This window comes from Neofelis nebulosa, chromosome 2 (genome assembly GCF_028018385.1).
Source record: "Neofelis nebulosa isolate mNeoNeb1 chromosome 2, mNeoNeb1.pri, whole genome shotgun sequence".
NCBI classification, from domain to species: Eukaryota; Metazoa; Chordata; class Mammalia; order Carnivora; family Felidae; genus Neofelis; species Neofelis nebulosa.
In genome coordinates this window covers 7,088,250-7,112,114 of record NC_080783.1, presented here as the reverse complement: position 1 = coordinate 7,112,114, position 23,865 = coordinate 7,088,250, and the positions used below count along the sequence as shown (strand labels likewise).

At 45.0% G+C, this 23,865-nt stretch overlaps 1 protein-coding gene across 1 annotated transcript in view; it reads right to left on the bottom strand.

The window, feature by feature from the left end:
• Window positions 1–23,865, bottom strand: part of NGEF (neuronal guanine nucleotide exchange factor) — a 108,093-nt gene that overhangs the window by 47,444 nt on the left and 36,784 nt on the right. The window contains exon 3 of the mRNA XM_058700941.1: window positions 22,531–22,645. Within this exon, the coding sequence (XP_058556924.1) occupies window positions 22,531–22,645 (115 nt within the window). The remainder of the gene's footprint in view (window positions 1–22,530; window positions 22,646–23,865) is intronic.

The window sequence follows — 23,865 nt, the reverse complement described above, 5'->3', positions numbered from 1 at the left end:
CATTGAAAAAAAGACTGAAATAAATGAATCCAAGTAATTATCAAATTGATAACAGAAAAATTTAATTTAAGGAGTTTCTGAATATCGTATGTTATACCATTACTGAGATCTATTCTGGGACTAAAAAAGCAAAGAAATCTTAAACTTTACTTAGGAGGTGGTGTGGGCTGAGCTGTGTCCCCTGAAAAGAGGTGCTGAAATCTTAGCCCCCGATACCCATGAAGGTGATGGGACTTGGAAATAGGGTCTTTGCAGATGTAACGGAGTTCAGAAGATGTCATACTAGATATCCAATAATGGGTATCTTTGTAAGAAAAGAGAATTTGGACACAGAAATGCACAGACAGGAGATTGCCCTGCGAATATGTTGGCAGAGGTTGAAATGATGCATCTATTAAAAAAAATTTTTTTTAAATGTTTGTTTATTTTTGAAAGAGAGAGAGAGACAGAGAGGGACAGAGAGTCAGCGGGGAAGGGACAGAGAGAGAGGGAGACACAGATTCTGAAGCAGGCTCCAGGCTCTGAGCTGTCAGCATAGAGCCCAATGCAGGGCTCGAACTCTCGAATCGTGAGATCATGACCTGAGCTGAAGTCAGATGCTTAACCTTCTGAGCCACCCAGGAGCCTCCCCCTTTTTTAAAAAAAAAAATTTTTTTTTAAATGTAGAATGATGCATCTACTAAGCTAAGGAAAGTCAAGGGTTGCCTGCAACCCTCAAACACTAGGAAAGAGACTTACTGACTCTCGCCTTCAGCCCTCAGAGGGAGCATGGCCTTGCCATTGCTTCGATTTTGGACTTCTCGTCTCCAGAACTGAGAGAGAACAAATTTCTGTTGTTTTTAAGCCGCTCTGTCTGTGGTACTTTCTTACCGCAGCCCTAGGAAACGAATATGGTGGGCTTGTTTCAGGCGATGGCACAGAGTAATTGTGAAATTCTGTAATTGTAGACTAAGGAAATATCCTACAGTATGCTGATGTTGAGAACCAGCATCCTGACTTGTAGAAAAGGGAGATGCAAACATGAATCGAGAGTAAGGAGGAGCGCTGTGTGTTGAATGGGAACTGGAGGGATCCATATGTGCGTGCAGGTGTGCACGCACGTTTCCTAGCCGTGTGCACTGAAAAGCATTGCTAGCAACAGACAGCCCCCAGATATTGGTTTCTAAATACTATTTTCACTAACAGGAGCTAGGACTCTGGAGAAATGGCTGGCTGCAGGCTTAGAATATAGAAAGTATAAGAAAGGGGGGCACCCGGGTGACTCGGTTAAGCGTCTGACTCCCGATCTCGGCTCAGGTCACGATCTCATGGTTTGTGGGTTTGAGCCCCACGTCAGGCTCTGTGCCAACAGCCCAGAGTCTGCTCCGGATCCTCGGTCCCCCTCTGTCTGTCTCTCCCCTGCTCGTTGTCACTCTGTCTCTCTGAAGTAAATAAATAAAAACTTTTAAAAACATTAAAGAAAATAGACAACTAAAAAAAAAAGACAGACTGAAAACAAACCCACTGTGAATCCATACTGATACTCAAAAACAAAGCAAATCAAAAAACAAAGGAGTTTTCTTGATAGAAAAATATCAGCTAAATAGAAGGAACACTAGAACATTCCCATTTTGCAATTCTCAATGTAATGGTTAACTCAGGAGGGATTATTAATGGATGTTAAAAGCCACTGAGTTAAAGGTTAATAGGAAGAAGATATTTATGTGGTTTCAAACTGTCTCTGCGGATAACTTAGTAGTTATGAAAGGAAAAAATTGTGCCTTTACTTCTGAACAATCTGGCAGCTTCCAGTTAACTAAATGATCAAATTTAGCACCAGGAATAGTAGGCCAGCTGACTTTAGTGCTTCCTGATAAGACGCAATTTGAAGAACACATCACCTGGATGCATTCTTGCTAAAAATGGGTAAACTGAATCTAATTAAGCATCTAGGCCTAACTTCCCATTTAAAGAAAAGACGGGCAGTAAAGGAACAAGTCAAAACACTGCACGAGGAGGCAGTCAGACAAATCCGTAGTGGGGGCCATACCACAGTCAACAACCCTGGATTCTCAAAAGGTCAGTCACGGTAAACCAAATGGGGAGATGTTTTAGGTTACAGCCGTCTAAAGAGAGCAAGCTGCCAAATGCAGTCCTTGAAACTTGGTGACATTCTTGATTCACAAATCCCAGCTTGAAAGGCATTTGGGGGACAATCAGGAGAAATTTGAATATAGATTGGATATTAGATAGACTATGGAGAGACTGTGGATTTTCTTATGTGTGATAATGACATTCTGAATCTGTACAAGAACAGCCTTATTCTTAGAAGTTGTACTCTAGAGGGGCAGCTGGGTGGCTCAGTCCGTTAAGGATCCGACTTCAGCTCAGGTCATGATCTCACAGCCTGTGAGTTCAAGCCCCACGTCAGGATCTCTGCCGTCAGCACAGAGCCCTTTGCCTTCCTCTCTGTCTGCCCCTCCCCTGCTTGTGTGGCTCTCTCTCTCTCTCAAAAATAAACATTAAAAAAAAAAAAAAAGAAGTCATACTTTGGATATTCAAGTGTGAAGTGTTACGATGCCTGCAATTTACATTCATATGTTTTAGTGGAAACAGAAAGAGAGAAAGTACGGATATGCAGGGTGCTAGTTTTTCGAATCTAGGCTGAGGGTGTGTAGGAGGTCATTGTATTATTCTCTCATTTCTTCTGTATGTTTAATTTTTTCTTTATAAAAGTTGGGAGAAAGGAAAGAATGTTAAGAGAAATAGCACATTTGTTTTAACGAAACGTATTAATGATCAAGTTTAAATGTAGTCAGACGTAAGGTATGGAATAAACACCAAGGGAGTGAAATGGAATTTGCCAGTCACCTTGCCGGACTTGGGGTCTCTGGGGTGCCAAGGCCCATGGTATATAAACCCTGTGTACCTAGAGAAAAGCCTGGATCATAGTAAATGCCCAGTAAACACCCATCTGATGAAATGAAGTGTAAACAACTCAGTGATAAACGTCTTTGTCTGATGTCTGATGATTTTTTCAGGATAGACTTTTGGCCAAAGATTAAGAGCATTTTTCTGCTTTTCACATATATTATGAAATTACAAAAGGTTTTACTGCTTTATGCCCAACTAGTATCTCTCTCTGCATTCTTTCTAATAGTATTAGAATTAAAAAAAAATTTTTTTAATGTTTGTTCATTTTTGAGAGAGAGAGAGTGAGTGAGAGTGAGACAGCATGAGTCGGAGGGGGGGGGGGCGGGAAGAGAGAGAGGGAGACACAGAATCCGAAGGAGTCTCCAGGCTCTGAGCCGTCAGCACAGAGCCCAACATGGGGCTCAAACCCCTGAGCAGTGAGGGGCTCAAACCCCCAAGCAGTGAGATCATGACCTGAGCCAAAGTCAGACGCTTAAACCAACCGAGCCACCCGGCTGACCCAGTATTAGAATTTTAAACAATTCACCAATTTGATACATGAAAAATGATCTATTGTTCTATTTTACATTTCTTTCTTTACTAATAAAGTTTTGTTTGTTTGTTTGTTTTTGGTTTTTTTGATTGTTTTGCCTAGTTCTTTTGTGAATAATCTTTTCATGTCTTTGGCTTGTTTTTCTTTTTTTAAGTTTATTTATTTATTTACTTATTTAGAGAGAGGGAGAATGATCGGCAGTGAGAGAGAGGGAGAGAGAGAGAGAATCCCAGGCAGGCTCTGCACTGTTGGGACAGAGCCTGACTCAGGGCTCAAACTCATGAACCGTGAGATCATTGTCTGAGCTGAAGTCAAGGGTCCGAAGCTTAACCGACTGAGCCACCCAGGCACCCCAATGCTTGGTTTAAATTTAGGATGTGCGTGTTTGCCTAACTGGTTAAAAAATTTTTTTTTAATGTTTTTTATTTATTTTTGAGACAGAGAGAGAGCACAGGCAGGGAAGGGGCAGTGAGAGGGAGACTCAGAATCCAAAGCAGGCTCCAGGCTCTGAGCTGCCAGCACAGAACCCAACACAGGGCTCAAGCTCACAGGCCACGAGATCGTGATCTGAGCCGAAGTCAGACGCTGAACCAACTGAGCCACCCAGGTGCCCCTTGCCTAACTGATTTTAAACACAGTGTGCCATGTTGTTTATATGAGCTTTAAAAAACAAACAAACAAACAAACAAAAAACAGAACTGGCTCATTTTGTAGGAAAGATCAAGAATCAGAGGATGCTGAGTGCAGGGTGGTGGGGTGAGCCATGTAGCCACCCTCCTTGGCCCCTCCAGGAGTCCTGGTTCTTCTCTCCTCCTGGAATGTGGGCAGGGGTGCTGGGCCTAGAGATGAGGGTCTGGAGGGCAGAGAGGAACCTCACCATGTCTTTTGGGCCAGCACCTGCCTTTGGACAGGCAAGACAGTCGTGTCATGATTTTATAGAAGAAATCTGTAGGGGGTGAGGCTCAGGGGAGGATCTTCAGTCCTGACTAGTTGCTGAGACATCTGGTCACCTGCAGGAGATCCCCTGGCCACTGCCTGTCCCCCTTCCTCTGTCTGAGACAGTTGGATCTGAACCTGTCACCATGAAAACCAGACTCGCCTTGTCTGCCGGGTCAGTCTTTTTCTCACTAACATATGATAGATTTCACCACATGCTTTCGAAAAAAAAAAAATGCAAGGCAGAACAGCTGACAAATTTATGTCAACTGCCAACTGTTTAGTAATTTATTTATTCCACAAGTGACTGTTGAGGATCCACTGCCCACAAAGCCCTTGTAGACAGTCGGGCCTCAGCACCCACTGTGGCACCCAACGCATGTGCGGCTGGCTGTTGCTGACTTGAATGATCATTACGTGGAAACCCCAAAACATCGCACAAGAAAATACCGTAAGGTTACACCCATGCTTTCTGAAAAGACTCCTCTTTTGAGGACACGTTATTTCATCTTTGTAGTCTCTGAAGGATTTGTTTTATTGTCTTTCACATAATAAAGCCCTAGTAAATAATTTTTGGAAAACTTCTGGGTAAATTACATCCAAGTAAAACTTTGGTTTGTGAGCATAATTCATTCCGGAAACATGCTTGTAATCCAAAGCACTCGTATATCAAAGCGAATTTTAAGAACTATTGACTCAGTTGTGATCATGTGATGTTTGACATCACGTATTACTTGTGTTGCAGGACATCGCTTGTTTATCAAGTTAAAATTTATCAGAGATGTTTGCTCGTCTTGTGGGACGCTCACAGAACGAGTTACTCGCAATCCAGGGTTTTACTGTATTTAAAGCTGTGAACTTACAGTTTTTTTGTTTAAAAGCTATCTAAATGAATTATGGGAATGGAAGAATGTCTTTAAGAATCTGATAACCTTAAGGGGAAATTTCAGTAAGATGTGATTTTTAAAAATTAATTATGTTTATTTTTTAGAGAAAGTGAGAGTGAGCAGGGGAGGGGCGGAAAGAGGAAAAGAGAGGGACTCTTAAGCAGGCTCCCTGCTTAGCGTGGAGCCCAACTCAAGGCTGGATCTCAGGACTCTGAGATCATCACCTAAGCCAAAAGAGTCAGATGCTTAACTGACTGAGCCACCTGGGTGCCCCAGTAAGATGTGATGTTTTTAATGTTCATTTTTCACATGGGGTATCTTAGGTCAGGTTCCCTGGAGGGAAAGACTGGTGCAGATGATTCATTAAGGAAGAGCTCTGGCGAAAGTGCAGGGGAGAGGGGAAGCAAACCAGGGAGAGGAGAGTGCCAAGCAAGGAGGTGGTTTCAGGCAGAGCCCTGGTCCCAGCTGCCCCACAGGGGCTCCAGAGCATAACTGCCCCTTGGGGTTTGTCCCCATTGTGACAAGGAAGATGGAGTTTTATACTTTGGCAACAGTCATTGCTAAGGGCTGTATGGCATGTGTGTGTGTTGGGGGACAGGGCAACCCTCAGGCATGGGGAACAGGAGAGAGTCAGGTGGACTTAGAAGGACTTGATGCTAAGCATTTCTGCCAGCATCTGATGTGTTTACATCGAACTCACCTTCTATCCCAGGTTTTAGAATGTTCCCGATAAAGGGGTTATCTACTGCTGGGTAACAAGCGGCCCCAGGACTTTGCAGCTTACAGCAACGTTTATTCTCTCATGTAGCTTCTGAGGGTCAGGAAGCCTGTGGCTCTGGCTCAGGGTCTCTCACGAGGCTGCAGTCCAGCTGCTGGCCAGGCCTGGAGGCTCCCCTTTCAAGCTCATCCATGTGCTGTTGGCCGGAAGCCTCAGTTTCTCGCCACATGGACTTTTCCTTGGGCTGCCTGCTACATGTCCTCACGACATGGAATCTGGCCTCCCCAGAGTGAGTGAGCCCTGAGAGGGAGAGACAGATGCCCACTGCCCTTTGTGACCTTGACTTGCATTCACAACCATTATGTCTGCCTGTCAGTTAAAAATGGCCATGACGTCCAGGCTGCACTCAGTGGGAGGGTGTGAATACTGGGTGCTGGGGTCCTTGCGGGCCATCTTGGAGGTGGGTTCCCACACCCTCCTTCAGCTTTTGCCAGTAAAGTTCTAGGACAACTAGTGTTGCTGCCCCCGTTTTGTGAGTTTGACGCTCGCCAAAGCAGCAACTCCCAAGTGGACCGAGACGCTGGGTCCTTTCTGCCTCTCTGGTGGGCCGGCAGTGCTGGGTTTTCCACAGGCCGTGTGTCATCATCCCAGGCACTTCCTGTGGCCCTTCAGGTGGAGCAGACTTTTTGTATAAAACGAGCTGCTTGTGATTCGCTCTTCTCCCTTGACCCCCCCGTCCAGCCGTCTCATTTCTTTTGCTCACACACAGGTTCTTAGCTCTCTGTCCCCCAAGGGTGACAGCCTTCTCTTGGCAGACATGTGACTTTGCAACCTGGGGAAGATCTGACTCCTGGCATAATAATTAAACTTGGCCCAAGTGGAGCTTGCGATTATTATTCTACTGCACAGAGTCAAGATCTTAATTTGGAGGTTTTAGAGGTGCATGACTGGCAGTGTCGGGATTTAAGAGGCCGACAGCACCAATTACCCTTGTCAGAGAGAAGAAAGGAAACGGGGAGATCTGACACTCCCTCTCAGGGTGGGCCTACCAACGGGGTGCCCAGGGCCCCATTGCTCATTCGCTTGCTCCTTTCTCTCTCTGTAGCCTGCACCCCACTCCTTCCACTTCCCTAAGGGCAGTGGAAACCCCAGTGTATCATTTCTGGGCAGAACAAATTATTGCGGCCATGGGTTCTCATACTGTATGAAGGCTCCTATTGCTAAAGTCAGTGTAACAGGAAGTTTTGAGCGGCAGCTTTTTTATAGCCTCCCTTAAAGTAAGCCAGAGGCATGATATGGAAAAAAGTGTCCGTGGAGCTTTGGCTGCAGAGCTGAAGTGTGGAAGGAGAGCATAAACTCATCAAGTCCAAGCACCGATGCCTGTGGGGGAGGGCCTGGTGCAGCCCGGGGTAAAGCCCGGATTGTCAGAATGCCAGGTGTCTCTCCATCCCGAGCGAGGCCTTGCCCCGCACCCTCGAAGGGCTCTGTTGAGCCAGGACGGGGCTCGAGCCTCAGACAAGGACCTGGGATGTGCACGCGCTGTGCGGTGGTTAAGGCAGATCTTGAACAATAAAGCTGAGGAAAGCTACCGAACCCTGGAAACGTGAACGGGAGGTCCAAGGACGATACCTGGGAATCAGGCTAATGTAAGAATTGCAGAGGAAACTCAAGCTCTTCCCACCCCAACAAACATTTATTTACCAAGCACCTAGTGTGTGGCAAGCGCTGTTTTGCGTGTTTTCCACGCATTTTTTTTTTTCATGTATTTCTCACAACGCTGTGGGTAGGGTTAATCTTCTAAATTTCAGACATGTTTTTGGTCAATGGCGTTCACTCTGTTGTCTTGAACGCCTCTTTGTCCATCAGCAGGGGAGTTCTAGGACTTTTGGAAGATGATCTGTCAGAGCATCTAGTACCCTTTCAATGAAGATATTGATTACTCTCACAGTGATTACTATGTTCTTCTAATTATAGATTATAAGAAATAGTCTTATTTGCCAAATAACATTTTGGGAGTTTGCGTTTTTTTACTTGGGCATCTTTTTGCTGGAAAGTCTTAGAAACACAATTAATTGCTTTGATTAACCTATCTTTGTAAAGGGGTTGATGTATCTGCCTCTGGATATTGATTATTTCTTTATTAAAATTGTTTTTTAATGTTTTATTTTTGAGAGAGGGAGACAATGAGAGGGGGAGGGGCAGAAGAGAGGGAGACAGGGGCGCCTGGGTGGCTCAGTCGGTTGGGCGTCCGACTTCGGCTCAGGTCACGATCTCGCAGTCCGTGAGTTCGAGCCCCGCGTCGGGCTCTGGGCTGATGGCTCGGAGCCTGGAGCCTGCTTCCGATTCTGTGTCTGCCTCTCTTTCTGCCCCTCCCCCGTTCATGCTCTGTCTCTCTCTGTCTCAAAAATAAAAATAAAACGTTAAAAAAAAAAATTTTAAAAAAAAGAAAGAGAGGGAGACAGAATCCGGAGCAGGCTCCGGGCTCTGAACTGTCAGCACAGAGCCCAATGTGAGGCTCGAACTCATGAACCACGAGATCATGGACGCTTAAGCAAAGTTGGACGCTTCACTGACTGGGTCACGCAGGTGCCCCCAGATATTGATAATTTAAATTTGAGACAGCTACTCCTACACAACCGATATGCTCAAAAAGAATGAATGAATAAATAAGTCCAGAGGATGGCTGACATATATCCTTTCATGAAAATTAGGAAGTGGGACAAAATCCTCAGTATCCCTGTCCCCTGCTGGGGATGATCTGCCCAGAGCCATCATCTTCCCTAGAAGAGCAGCTCTGGGCTTGCTCCAGGACATATGCAGTCAAGGCCACAGTTTCCTCCATGGAGCATGACTAAGGGAATTGAGGCCTGGAAGCCTTTTCAAGCAAGAATGCATCAGAGCTACACAACTAAGGCCCAACAGTGGGCCCCTGGACCATGGGTTTTAGGACACTGGAGTCTTCTGGGAAGCTTCCGTGGGAAGTGGTTGCCAAACATCCCCCGGAGTCACCAAATAAAGAGTTTTCTGATAGAAATTAGCACTCAGAAGAGTGAAGGTGCTCAATAAATATTCATGAAATGAACATATAAATGAATGGATCTCTACACTCTGCATGTATGAAACATCTACCAAAATGAATGATTTTTGTTCTAGAGCAGCTAACTACAAAAATAATACGTCCTTCCTATTGATGTCTGGATAACAGAACAGATCATCTATGAAGGCAACTGTTCATTTGTGGTCAGGGCTGGGGTGTGCAGTAGCTCAGGCTGTGTACTGCTCAACTCCAGGCTACCTTTTACATAGCTGAAAATGTGAATGGTGCTCCCCAGAAGTGGGTCCTCCCTAGAATAACATCCATGACTGAAAAGTGGGTACTTCATTTGTACTCTCTGACAGGGGAGGCACGACTCTAGGTCATTCATTCATTTGTTTATTCGGCTGTCTTAAGCCTGGGGTATGACAGTGAATAAAGATACCAGCCCAGCCTTGGAACTAATCATCATCTAATCTAATAGACAAATAAGTCGTGGGGATCATAAATTAGGATATATGATGGGTGTATTACATGGTGCTATGAGAGCTCAGGAGAGGAATTTCTAATGCAGCCTGAAGCAGGGAGTTCGAGGGAGGGGCGGTAGGTTAGGGGAGGCTTTCTGGAAGAGGCTGAGGCCTGAAGTATGAACAGAATTCTGCAGGCAACATGGCGGGGCTGGGGGAGGGGTAGAGTGCAGCACGTACAAATGAGTGAGACGTAGTAACAGGTAACACCCATGTTGCGTAACAATCGTTGTTCTTGGTGCTCTGTAGATATTAACTTATTGTTTCCTTCATAACACATATAATGAGTGAAGCATTATTATTATCTCCAATTTAAAGATGAGTAAACTAAGGGAAGGAATGACTAAGTAACTTGCCTTGTTAATGATGGACAAAGAGTCGAGCCGGGGAGTCTAGATGTAGAGCCCTGTGGTCTTTTATTTTCCCTCAAGACATTTAAACGATTATCTTTTTTATATTTTGAAAGAATCTAGAAATTTTTAAGTACAGCTGATCCTTGAACATGAGTTTGAACCGTGTAGGTCCACTTCTATGTGCATTTTTTTTTTAACGTTTATTTATTTTTGGGACAGAGAGAGACAGAGCATGACCGGGGGAGGGGCAGAGAGAGAGGGAGACACAGAATCGGAAGCAGGCTCCAGGCTCTGAGCCATCAGCCCGGAGCCCGACGCGGGGCTCGAACTCACGGACCGCGAGATCGTGACCTCAGCTGAAGTCGGACGCTCAACCGACTGAGCCACCCAGGCGCCCCTATGTGCATTTTTTTTATACGGGCTAATGATGTAAGTGTATTTTCTTTTATGATTTTTCTTAGTAACATTTTCTTTTCTCTAGTCCACTTTATTATAAGAATACAGGGTATAGTACACATACAATATATGTTAATCAACTATTTATGTTCTCACTAGGGATTCAGACCAATAGTAGGCTACTAGTAGTTAATTTTGTGGGGGAGTCAGAAGTTAGACGTGAAGTTTTGCCTGTGTGGAGGTCAGTGCCCCTGACCCCTATCCATGTCTTTCAAAGGCCAAGTGTATAATACAAATAACTTTTTTTTGAGTACTTTTCCAGAACCGATGGGGAGTCAGTTGCTGACCTAATGAGCCACCCTTATCAAACACTTTTTAGTGTGTGTTTTCCACAACCAAAGACAAGCTCCTATGTAACCAAGATACAAACACCAACATCAGGAAGCCAGCTTTGCTACTTTATTGCCAACTAATGTTCAGACTCCACTCAAATTTTGTCTATCGTCCCAATAATGTCCTTTATAGCAAAAAGACTCAATCCAGGGTTACTCACTGCATTCAGGTGTCTGGCCTCTTTGGGTTTTTTCAGTCTGGAAGTCTTTGTTCAATTTGTTTCACCTTGACACTTAACAAAGATTTCAGGCCAATTATTTTGTAGAACGTTTCTTGATTTGGACTTTCCTGATGTTTTCTGTGATTAGATTCAGGTTTTGCATTTTGGGCAGACTACCTTGTTTAGTGTGGCAGAGTTTTGAATTTTGCAAAAATGAAACCACACTGTCTGTTCTCCTGTGACCTGTCCCAGGTACAGGGGGGCAGTTTTCCACGTGCTTGCACACTTGGCCCGTCCTGTCTGTGTATTTCTGTGTTCATACTCAGCTCTTCTCCTTTATAGTAGGAGGTGACGGAGGTGTGGGGAGAGGGAGGATCTATTTACCCAAAGCCACATGCTGGTATGAGGTGACCCAGGACTCAAATTCTGCTCTGAGCTTCTCTGATCTCTTGCCTGTATGGGGACCCTCTTGGGCCTCTGAAGGTCAGAGAAGTCAGGTCTTGAGGCCTAGGGAGACAGGCTTCCTAGGTCCCCTACCCAGGCTTCCACATCCTCCCCAGAGCCAGCCCATAAGGTACAAACATTTTCAAATTAAGAATTCAAAAGAATTTGGGAAAAAACATAATCAGTAAGATACAAGACCATGACTAATAAAAAAAAAAAAAACAAACCCCAAACAGGATAATTAACATTATGCATGAAGGGTAGAAAGAACCAAGAAAATAATTTAAGAACCAAAATTAGGTTGCTGAAAAGTTAATGTTATAAACAGTCAAGCAAACAAAATAAAAGGGCATATGAAGGATTATAGTTAAAAAGAAATCGGAAATAAAACAATAAGTTAAAGCCAACAAAACCCCAGAAGCTTAGGGAATGTAAATGGTAAGATACAAGTAAAATAAAAGGAAAAGAAGGGATTTGACATTAAAATTCATAAAATTCAGAAGCCTTGAATTTTAATAGTGGTAATCATTATAAAAGTAAAACACTAAAGGAAAACATTTAAAATGTGATTAAAATAGAGAGAAAATTAGAAGGAAGATAAAAGGACAAAGTAGGAAGTTTAAAAATGAAAAGAATGACAGCTAAGATGGACCAGAATCACCAAAATTAGGCAAAATTAACCCAAGTGGACAATTTAACAAGTGGGAAGGTGTAGTTTAAAACACTGAAGATGTAATTATGAGTGGGTAAAGTCCATGCTCCAAGCCTAGCCCAAAGGCCATTATTACTGTTATTTTAAAAGTTAAGGGGGTCAGCAAGGCCAAGAAACTGTCCACATGACCTCTTAAGATCTGAGCTGAACTCTCTAAGGACTTACCGCCCACCTCCAACCTGTCACTTCTGGGTGGGGCGGGGAAAGAGGGCGGGGCCGGAGTGGGAGGACCACGCCCATCTCGAACCCCGCCCCCACCCAGGGCCACTTGTCCCCCAGCCCACGTCAAGGAGGCCTTGTGGGGAAGTAGGGACTATGCAACTTCAACTTCCCAATGGGGAAAAAGTTTAGAACGGCTGAAAATAAGATATAGCTGTCAGAAGTATATGAAATTAGCTGCATAAACTGTGAAACATAAGTCACAGTTATATTTGTTCTGAGACGGTGTAAAAATAGAAACAATTTCAGAGATCGAAAATTCAAACCTCTTCCGTCACCGTGTCCAAGTGGCCTGAGATCCTCTGAATGCTTTCCTGTCTTTTGTTTATGGTCCACAGACTGACTGGGTGGGCAATCCGGGGGGCCTCAGCCAGTGCCCCGGTGGGGGGAAGCCAGAGAGGAAATTAATTATGAAGCTCTATTTGCATTTTTAGTGTTGAGGGCGTTGGGCCTCCTCTCTTGCTGGGGGAGGTGGGAAAGTGCGTTATTTCCAAAAGGCAGCTGGGCAGGCAAATCCCTGTGCGCTAGAGATGTTGCATTTTTTGCTGAAGCTGCAGGGAGTATTTATCCACCCTGGTGATGTTGTTTGTGTTGTTGTTGTTTGTTTGTTTTAAGTTTATTTATTTTTGAGAGAGAGAGGGAGGGAGAGAGAGAACCAGCAGGGTAGGGGCAGAGACAAAGGAGGACAGAGGATCTGAAGCAGGCTCTGTGCTTTCGGTAGAGATCCAGATGCGGGGCTCAAACTCAGGAACCAGGAGATCATGACATGAGCCAAAGTCAGGCACTTCACTGACTGAGCCACCCAGGTGCTCCCATCCTGGTGACATTGTAACCTGGCTTTGCAAGAACCTTAATCTGCCCGTTCTTGGGCCACTGCTGGACCAGTCTGCACAGGCATGTCTTCAGGTTCCCGGGTACACACCTCTGCCCGGGGAAACTGTGTGCATGCATTCATTCATTCATTCATTCATTCATCAATCTTCATTAGTCGTTTGCAAATATTGAGTGCTTCTGGTCTGTCAGATGTGTGCTAGTTTCTTAGGAGGGAGCAAAACTTGCCATTTTCCTGCCTGCAAGGACTCTACAGTGAATGCCCCCCAGGCCACCATGGCCAGCGGTGAGAGCTGATGATTCTGCCCAACCTTCTGGAAGGGGGCACATGGGCAAGAGTGGGACAGGACTGGAGGATTGCTTTACCTTAGCTCCTGCCTATTTCTTTCTTTTTTTTTTTTTTAAAAATCAGCTTTCAAAAAACTAACCCTAATAAAAATTAAACTTATTATTACGGGCAATTTCAAACATACACTAAAGTAGACAAAAACTCCAAGGAACTCTCTAAGGACTCACCGCCCACCTCCAACAGCAATGGATGATTGACTTATTTTCTTGCATCTCTACTCCTACCCACTCCTTCCTGGGATTATTCTGAAGCAAACCCCATTGAGAATATTCCCCTGATTGCGTTGAACCTTTCCTTCCCAGACCGTTTGTCCGAAACAGGATTCACATGGGGTCTACACGGAGCAGTTGGTTCATATCCCTTTCTTTTCTCCTTGCGCTTTGTTGAGAAATTGGGTCATCTGTCCTGTTTGGATTTTGCTGAATGCATCCGTACTATGTTGTTCCTGTTTCTGTCTTCCCTGTGTTTCTCATACATCAGTAGAGGCTTGACTACAGTCAGCCTGCATTTCTTCAGCTCCCGTATCGTCTCAAATGACTGACTAATGGCGAAGCTCGAAAGTAGTTTCCTTGAATAAAAGAGGCAGCTCCAAACCTGAAGTGATTCAGTATTTGTTTCAGTTATTCAGTAAATAGGCATTTACAGTTTGTAAAGACTCTCAGACTCTCCTAGGAACAACCCAAACTAGCACTGATGAACATCTGACAAGCTGCCCCCAGGGTTATGGTACATGGAACTTGTACATTTCCATGGAAACATGTACAGTTTCCAATATGGAAACTGTTCCTTGCCCTGTATCAGCATTCAAAGACTCACAGTGCCATGCATGAATCTTTGGTGGCAATGAAGGATTTGATGACAATGACCATTTGGGAAATGGATCCAGGAATAATGGTCACAGTATTTAATAGTCAGGAGGGTCTGGCTGAACCAGCTGGAGCAGAGTTGTTAACGCTTAGTGAGGCTGCCCCTATCTTCCCCCTGAGTGTCAGCCCTAGGGTGATTCTAATGTTTAATGCAGACTGACCATCCGTGGAATAATGAACTCCTGCAGTTCCCTCAGAGCACTGCCAGGAAAAGACAAGGGTATTTTTGGTTGGAAGATCAGTGGACAAATATTTTAAGCATCAGCCTGCTCAGTTCATGCAGAAAAAGTGTTCACATGAAATTGTATAATGTAGCTTAATTTGATGTAGAAATGTCAATTTATAAAAGTTCATGTTTGAGTTCTGTTCTATCTATCTATCTGTCTGTCAATTTGGTAGTTTATGATATGACATGATTTCTGGGACTAGAACCCTGATTTGTGACATTGCAGCTATGGTAAAGACCCAATGTGCAATGCTTTGACTTGAGAGAACCCCTAAGGGACCAATCTGGCAGTGGACTAGAGAGAGGAGGCTCCCTGTGCCTCCTGACTTTGCCCCTGTGAGGTTAATAGGAACACCCTCCTTCTTACAGCCAAGTTTATCCTGGAAGCACTTTCATCTGGGGCCGCCTGGGAAGTGAGAGATCATGGTGTGTGAGGCCCGGGGTTCATGGTCTAATTGTCTCACCAGCTGTGCACAGGTGACCTAGTTACCAACTTCCGTTGAGCCTTAGTTTCCTTATCTGTGAAATGGGGATAACAATAAGAATTTATTTTTTAAAATTGTTTTAGTATTTATTTATTTTTGACCGAAAGAGAGACAGAGAGAGAGAGAGACAGACAGACAGACAGCACGAGCTGGGGAGGGGCAGAGAGAGGGGGAGACACAGAATGCGAAGCAGGCTCCAGGCTCTGAGCCATCAGCCCAGAGCCCGACGCGGGGCTCGAACTCACGGACCGCGAGATCGTGACCTGAGCTGAAGTCGGACGCCCAACCGACTGAGCCACCCAGGCGCCCCTCAGCATCCTTTTTTTACTTGAACAAATTTAAGTTGTTCAATATCCCTCTTCTACTTGAACACGTTTAAGTAGGTTTCTGGTCTTTGCAATCAAAGCATTCTTGACCAGGACCTAGAACACGGATATCTACTCACAGCACGTCTATCCAGCCTTGTAATAGAGACTTTGCCACTGCAATAAAGCAAGAAAACACAAGGAGAAGGCATGAAACTTGGGGGAAAAGAAGAACTAAAGCCATCTTTATTCACGGATGGCAGTGTTGTGTGCATAGAAAAATCAAAGAAATATACAAATAATTAGAACTAATAAGTGATGTATCAAGGTCACAGGATGCTAGGTAGCCATGCAAAAATTAATTGTATTTGAACATACTACCAGTGAACAATTGAAAAGTGAAATTACAAAACACTGGCATTTAAAATAGGATCAAAAGCGTTAAAATCCTCAGAACAATGCAATTAAAATATGTGTAAATCCTCAGTGCTAAAAACTGCACATGGTTGCTGGGTTAATTTAAAAAACATCTAAATAAACAGAAGGTTAGGACATGTTCATAGATTGAACAATTTAAGGTGCTAATATTAAGGTGTCAGTGATATCCAAATTTATATAGAGAGACGATGCAATCTTTACCAAAATCCTGGCAGACTTTTTTTTTTTTTTTAGAAATTGACAAACTGATTCTAAAATTTATATGGAAATGCAAAGGACTGAAAATATCCAAGACAATCTTTAAAAAGAACAAAGTAGGAGAGCTTTCACTACCAGATTTTAAGACTTAGTATAAAGCTACAGTATTTAAGTCAGTGTGATATTGGCATAAGGAAAGGCACTTAGATCAATAAAACAGAATAAAAGTCCAGAAAAGATCCACATGTCTGCAGTCAGCGGATTTTTTTTGTGGGGGAGGGGGGTGGGCGCCTGAGTGGCTCAGTCAGTTAAGCGTCTGATTTCGGCTCAGGTCATGATCTCACAGTTCGTGGGTTTGAGCCCCTCATCCGGCTGTGTGCTGACAGCTCAGAGCCTGGAGCCTGCTTCGGATTCTGTGTCTCCCTCTTGCTCTCTGCTCCTCCCCTGCTCGCACTCTGTCTTTCTCTCTCTCTCAAAAATAAATAAAAATTTAAAAAAATCTACTAAATAAATAAATAAATGACTTGAGAGCAACTTGTATGCATATGGAACACAGACCTAAATGGGAAAGCTAAAAGTATAAAGCTCTTTTTTTTTTTTAAGTTTGTTTATTTATTTTGAGAGAGAGAGGGAGTGGAGGAGGGACAGAGAGAGAGAGACAGAGAGAGAGGGAGAATCCCAAGCAGTGGCAGAGCCGGACGTGGGGCTCAAACCCACTAACTACGAGATCATGACTTGAGCCAAAGTCAAGAGTCAGATGCCCAACTGACTGAGCCACCCAGGCACCCCAAAGTATAACGTTCTTATAAGAAAAACATAGAATATTTTTATGACTTCGAAGTAGTCAAATATCTCTTAGGATGGAAAAGGAAAAGCAAGGGAAAAAATTGATAAATTAGTCTTCATGAAGATGAAAATTTCTGATCATTAAAGGACAAGAATATTAAAAGAGAAGCCCCAGACTGGTAGAATATCCATATCTATATCTATATCTATATCTATATCTATATCTATATCTATATCTATCTATATTTGACCAAGGACTTGTCTTCAAGATATATAAAGAATTACTAAAAATTAAAAACATAAAATTTAGAAAAATGCACAAAAGACTTGAAGAGGAACTTCACAAAAGAAGATATGTGAATGGCCAATGAGTATACGAAAAGGTGTTCAACATCATTTGTCATCAGCAACATACAAATTAAAACCACATTGAGGAACTTCAATATATTAGAACAGATGCAGAGTTGGCCAGCACCTGGTGTGACCAGTATTTTGATACCTTGCGGGTAGGAGTGTGGAATAGTACAACTGTTTTGAACAATTATTTGGCTCTTCCTAATACTGTTAAGCACGTACCTATCCTAAAACTCAGCACTTCTACTCCTGGGCATACACCAAGAGAAACAAGTGAATACATTCACAAAAAGACGTGTCTGAGAATGTTCATAGCAACTTTATGCGTAATAGTCGAAAACTGGAAACAATCCAAATATCCAACATAAAGACGGGTAAGCAAATAGTGGTGATACTTCTCAGCAATAAAAAGAACAATCTGATGTAGATACACTGATGAATCTGGGAAAAATATGTTCAGAAAGTCAGACACCATTGCGTGCACACCGTGTGATTGACCGCATTCCCATGAAGGTCAAGAACCAGCAAAACTAAGCAAATGGTGATGGAGGTCAGAAAATGGTGATGTGTGAGAGGGCTAGGTATTGACCAGAAAACGAAGAGTCTAGGGAGACTCATGGGCCAATGGAAATGTTGTTTCTTGGTCTGGTTGATGGTGTTAAAAAGAAAATCACAGGCCCAAGATGGTGCCACTGAGGTTAAGACCCTAGGTCATTAAACCAAGATTCAACACTTAACCTAATGGGAGTTTCAAGACCCCAGGACTATAGCCTGTACCTGGTCAGCCAGGAAGTTTTTGATCAGCACGGATAAGATAATCTGTCACCTGGGCCCTCTTCACCCCCTAAAGGAAGATGAGGTAATCTACCAACTGAAACCCTTTTGTCCCCAAATGAAGGTGACCTCTCCTGAAATTATCCTTTCTTCCTGTTTATGATATTCTTGTCTTGCCTTGAAAAACCCTTCCCATTGTAGCGCCCTTCAGAGCTGCCCTCTACTTGCTGGATGGGGTGCTGCCTGATTCAGGAATGGATTAGTAAAGCCAATTAGACCTTTAAAATCATTCAGTTGAATTTCTTTATGTAACAATGGTCAAGTGGGTGTATATGTATGTAAAAATGTACTGCTGTCGACTGAATCGTGTCCCCCACCCCTCTCAAATTCACACGTTGGAGCCCTAACCCCCACGTGATGGTATTTGGAGGTAGGACCTTTGGAATTAGGTTTAGATGAGGTCATGAGGGTGGAGCCCCCATGAAGAGGAAGAGGCCAGACCTTGCTTTCCCTCTCTGTCCATGACATGAGGACCTATGAGAAAGTAGCTGTTTGCAAGCCAGGCAGAGAGCCCTCCCACAGTCTGACCACAGTGGCACCCTGATCTTGGACTTCAAATCTCCAGAATGAGGAGAAAATCGACGTCTGCTGTTTAAGCATCCAATCTGTGCTATTTTGTTACAGCAACTGAACTGACTAATACATTCATCACACCGTGTGCCCAAGATTTGCACGTTTTGTTGTAATGTAAAATTTCCTTCAATGAGTCCCTTTAAAATTACCTTTACGAAGACACTAACTATAGTAGCAATTACAGAAAAGAGGGAGAAACCATTTGGGGCCCTGCATGAGGTAGACGCTCTAGTCCCTCCTCAGTTGTTTCCAGCCTTTGTACCATGGAAGCTTCTTTCCTTTCCTTTTCTGTTTTCTTCTGTCCTCTGTTAAATTTGGATCACAAAACCTGCATTTACATGCATGAATCTAGGTGACAGAATTATTTTCCCAACTTAGAATAAAAGGGCGTCCAGCAGGAACGGGTAGCTACAGGCCCTGGGAATGTGTCTGTGGAAACATAGCGAGAGACAACTGGACTTAATGGAACCAGGGCACTCTGAATGAGGGACACGACGTGCGAAGGTGGGGACACGGGATGTGGGCCAGAGCAGGGATCACATTACTTTACATAAAGGTCCGAGCCTCCACATGCTGGGGTGCCTAGTGAAATGAGGCATGAGCAGAGGAATAGAAGAGAATGGATGGTCCTCGTGCGTGGCACCCACAAATGTTATCCCAGACGTGTCACATCTAATGCATCCTGATGTGGTAGCTTCTTGACCGTCGAAGGGTAACATTTCCCAGGAGAAACTTACATTTTGGTTTTTACCTTTAAAAGCAATAGCTTGGGGCCCTGGGTGGCTCAGTCGGTTAAGCGTCCGACTTCGGCTCAGGTCATGATCTCACGGTTCGTGGGTTCAAGCCCTGCGTCAGGCTCTGTGCAGACAGTTGGGAGCCTGGAGCCTGTTTCGGATTCTGTGTCTCCCTCTCTCTCTGCCCCTCCCCCACTCGCGCTCTGTCTCTCTCAGAAATCAATAATAAAAACTTAAAAAAAAAAAAAAAAAAAAGCAATAGCTCAAGCCCTGGGAGCCCGATGGCCCATCAGGAGGTTTTCCTCTAGAAAACTTTTCCATAGCGGATACATTGTGACTTACCCTGCCACAGATATCTAGTTCAGAGAACATAATAGAAACAAATCTCACAGTGGGGATCCTGAGATCCACCTACATAAGCTCCCCAGAACCTCTGTCCTCACTAGGTCACAAGACGGAGGTAAGCGCAGGGACCCCCTGGACTGGGGAGGGTGCAAACGAGAAGGGTCCCCAGGCTTCCTCTCCATCCCCAATTCCATCTGCTTGTGCTTGGCCTTGTGTGAAATCTCAGGCAGACCACGTGCAAAGCTCTTCTGGTCACTCTTGGGTTACCAGCAAATGCTCTCTTTCCCTAGGTGTTCAAAAGTGCACCCCGTTATTTCTGGACGCCTCTCTTCTCCCAGTGCCGGCCACAGCTGGGAAGCTTCTGCTTCCTGCCCTGGCATCTCCTGCCCCCCCCCCCCCGCCCCCAGCTGCTGTTTGGGCCCTCAAAGTGGGACACTTGTGGGGAACTCCTTGGAGATACCTCACTGGCCGTGGTTCTTTGGCGGGTGCAAAGCTCTCAAGCCGGCCACTTTCGGCTGCTTTCTGCCAAGATCCACCTGGCCCCTAGCAGGAAGCCGTGTTGGATGGAGTCCTTTTCAAAGTGATTCATGGCTGGTCCCCTCCCTTGAGATCTATACTTGGCTCCAAGAAAACATGTGCCTTGCCTTGCCTTTGGGGTAGATGCCCCTCACTCCCTGCTCTGCCCTCTCCCCCCCCCCCCCTCCCCCTTCCATGAGGCCGTCAGCCAGCTCATCTCTATTTGTTTCCAGGAGCAAACCTGGTTCTGGCCCTTGTGTTCCACACACCCCCCCCCTCCCCGATTACAGAGATCTCTTGAAACCCCCCTCACTAGGGTGAAAATGGGGGATATGATCGTTAATTTCAGGTATCAACTTGGCTGGGCCATGGTGCCTAGATATTTGGTCAAATATCATTCTGGGTGTTTCTGTGAAGATGTTTTTTGAGATTAACACTTAAGTCAGTGGACTTTGAGCAAAGCAGTTTATCCCCCATAATGTGGGTGGGCCTCATCTAAACAGTTGAAGGTCTTAATAGAACAAAGACTAAGTAACCTCACAGAGCAAAAAGGAATTGTGCGGCGGGCCTCCTCTGGACTCTGACTGTAGCTCTTCCCTGAGTCTCCGGCCCCAGACTCACCGTGCGGATTCTGCACTCATCAAGCCTCCACAACTGTGAGCCAGTTCCTCACATGGAACGTCCCCCACCCTCTCTCTCCACATCCTGCTGGCTCTGTCTCTCCAGGGAGCCCCAGCAACTACAAAGGGGGAACCCCCGTGGGAAGGTGTGGGCAGCTCCCAGAACTCTGACAATTATCCCCCAGCAAAAACAAAGCCTGGTAACCAGTCTCCTTAGCCTTACCCTCTTTTTTATTGATTGTGAAAATATGGAAACATTTGTGTGCTGCTTGGGAAATAGCCATGTCCTGAGTCCTTTCCCTTTTCCCTACTCCCAGGGTCTTTCCGCCGCCCCCCCGGGACAGCAGTTGGGCCCTGCTTGTGAAATATTTGTACTGTCACTCCTGCTGACCCCTGGACAAGAGGGATGAGCTAAGAGTGACTTCCCCCACTATCTCTTGAGCGTCCTGTGTGGGTGGGAAGATATTTACGGTGTCGTTCTTTGGCTCTTAAGCCAGAACAGAGGCAACAGGAGTCAGCTGCCTTTATTATATAATTACATGTAAGTGAAATAGGTCCGTATATATATTTATTTATTAAGTTATGTATTTAAATGATTATATGTATAATCAAGGGCCTGTGGTCAAAGCCGTGTCAGGGAGCAAAAGAATGCTTACCACCTGTTTCTGCGACAGGATGTCTATCCCGTACTTCCCCAGTACAAATATGGGAACACGACTTCCCTGTAACCAGGGATTTGTAGAAGGTGCGAAGTTTCTAAGAACTTAAGGAAATAAGGAGGAATGGGTATCAGGATTTTGCCACAACGATATTTCTCATAGTGTGGCTTATAGACCAGCAAAAAATTGGAACTCCCTCGGGTCAGAGATTGCTGTTGCCTCCCCCGTATCCATTCTCTTTTATTCCTTGGTATGGAGCCAATTTCCGGAGGTGGAAACAGACCTGGTTTGAAAGAGATACATTTCCCGGCTTTCCTGGTGCGCAAATGGAGGTGGCCGTGTGACCCAGTCAGTTTGGGCCAATGAGATAAAAGCACCAGTAGTTGAGTGGGCTTCAGGGAAGCTCCATAAGAGGAGAACAGAGTAGGCCACCACGAGTCCCCACCACCCTCTGCTTTTCTTCTTCCTGCCATCTGAACTATGGCTGTGATGGCCGGAGCTCTGGCAGCCACCTTGATAGCTGAAGGCATGAAGTAGTTGCTGTCACAACCCCCCCCCGCCCCCCAGGCTTCTTTCACTCAAGAGTCAAATAGATCTCTGTCATTCTAAGCTGTGTTTTTTGGTTACAAGCGGCTAAATTTAGTCCTAGCTGCTACAATACCCAAACATCCAACAACCATAACGTGATTAATGAATTATAATCCTATCATACTATAGATTACTTTATAGCCATTGAATAATTGTGTAGAAAAATATTTAGTAACATGCAGAAGGGTTTGTGATACACTATTAAGTAGGTTTGAAGACAGGATATATAGTAAGATCCTACTTTATGAAGAGAAAATAGGCATAAAACATACAAGAAAAAGCACCTTGCAACAGTTACAACATATTAAAGCCTCTCTGGGTGGTGGCACCACACAGGGATTTTCCTTTTCTACTTCTCGAAATCAGTAATGTCTACAATTTCCCAGTTTTATGATGGAAGAGTAACAATGGGTTATTTTTTTTTTAAAGGAGATGGTGAAGTTTTTTGTTTTTTTTTTTTTAAACACAGGCAAATAAAAATTACTTAAAAAAAAAAACAACAAACATAAGACATCCTTGCAGCTGTCCGTACTTTGCACCAACCGGTCCTGATACATCTTGTCATGGACTGGCCCCTCCTCTGATTTGCCCTCTCTTACCTTGTTCTCTTGGCTCCTGGGTCTGGCTGTACTGGGGTTCTCCACCGAGGCATTCTGCCCGAGGGGACATTCACGGTCAGGGGCTTATCCTCAGACTGTGCGTTTTCTGGTGAACCTGTGACATTTAAGAAAGGCAGAGAGCTAGAAAATGTGCATCTTCCCCCTTTCAGGCAATTCTCTGCGCATAGTAAGCAGCTTCACCCCAGGAGGGAAGAAGGAGGGAAGAGGGCTTTCTTCCGGTCACACCCCTGGAGGGGAATTTGCCACGGCTTGCACGTATTTGGTGACCTGGCACGCCATCTCTACAAAAATTATAATTATGATGCAAGAAACTTCACATGCATGTACACACACACACACACACACGTGCAGATGCACTCAGTGGAAAAAAGAATATTGGAAATGAGATTGCAAGCTTAGATACAAACCTGGTTAATGTCTGAGAGGGCAGTAAAACCAGAACCACTGGTGTTACTGTTTCTACCGAACGACAATCGTTTGCAACTGTCACTCTTTTAACATGTCACTTCGCAAGTCCTAATGGATATTAAATAAGTCAAGTTACCCCCCCTGGGGCGTCAGACCGCCGGTAGGTGGGTGGTCAGCCAGTGTTCTGGTGTGACTTTGAAAGGGCGCCCATTCAGCTGACCTCGCACACCTAAGTCACAAACTGAACCGGGAGCACAAGCCTTCTTTGGTTGGGTGGGAGGGGCGGAGGAGCCCCGCGCCACGCGCCGGCTTGTGCGCTCCCCCCAGCCAGAGCAGGGGGAGCATTTTCTCCTTGGACTCTGGATCAGAAAGCTCTGGGCTGTCTTAGGAGTTAACTGCAGGGAAGGGAAACAGGGAGTCATTTTAAAAATACAACTGAGTCTGATGAAAACCTTATGGTCTGGACATAAATGGCAGTTATGAGGATGGCAAGAAGTGAAGTGACCCTGTTCTAGTCTACATGGGTGTCAGGGTTCCCGACTGGGCTTGAGAAGCCACAGACTCTTTCCCCCCTGACCTGGGTCCCCTCTCCAGCCTCATCTCAGATAGTCGCCTTTGCTTCTGCTCAGAAAGACCCCCGGCCCCTGGCCTTGGGCAGCCGTATCCGCTTTTCTGTCTGCTTGCCGTGCTCCAACCCTGTGCCATCCCTGGGCCACTGCCAGCCACGTGTGGCCGTTATGCATTTGAAACGTGGCTGGTGTGGGGCGCGTGGGTGGCTCGGTTAAGCGTCCGACTTCAGCTCAGGTCACGATCTCGCGGTCCGCGGGTTCGAGCCCCGCGTCGGGCTCCGGGCTGACGGCTCGGAGCCTGGAGCCTGCTTCAGATTCTGTGTTTCCCTCTCTCTCT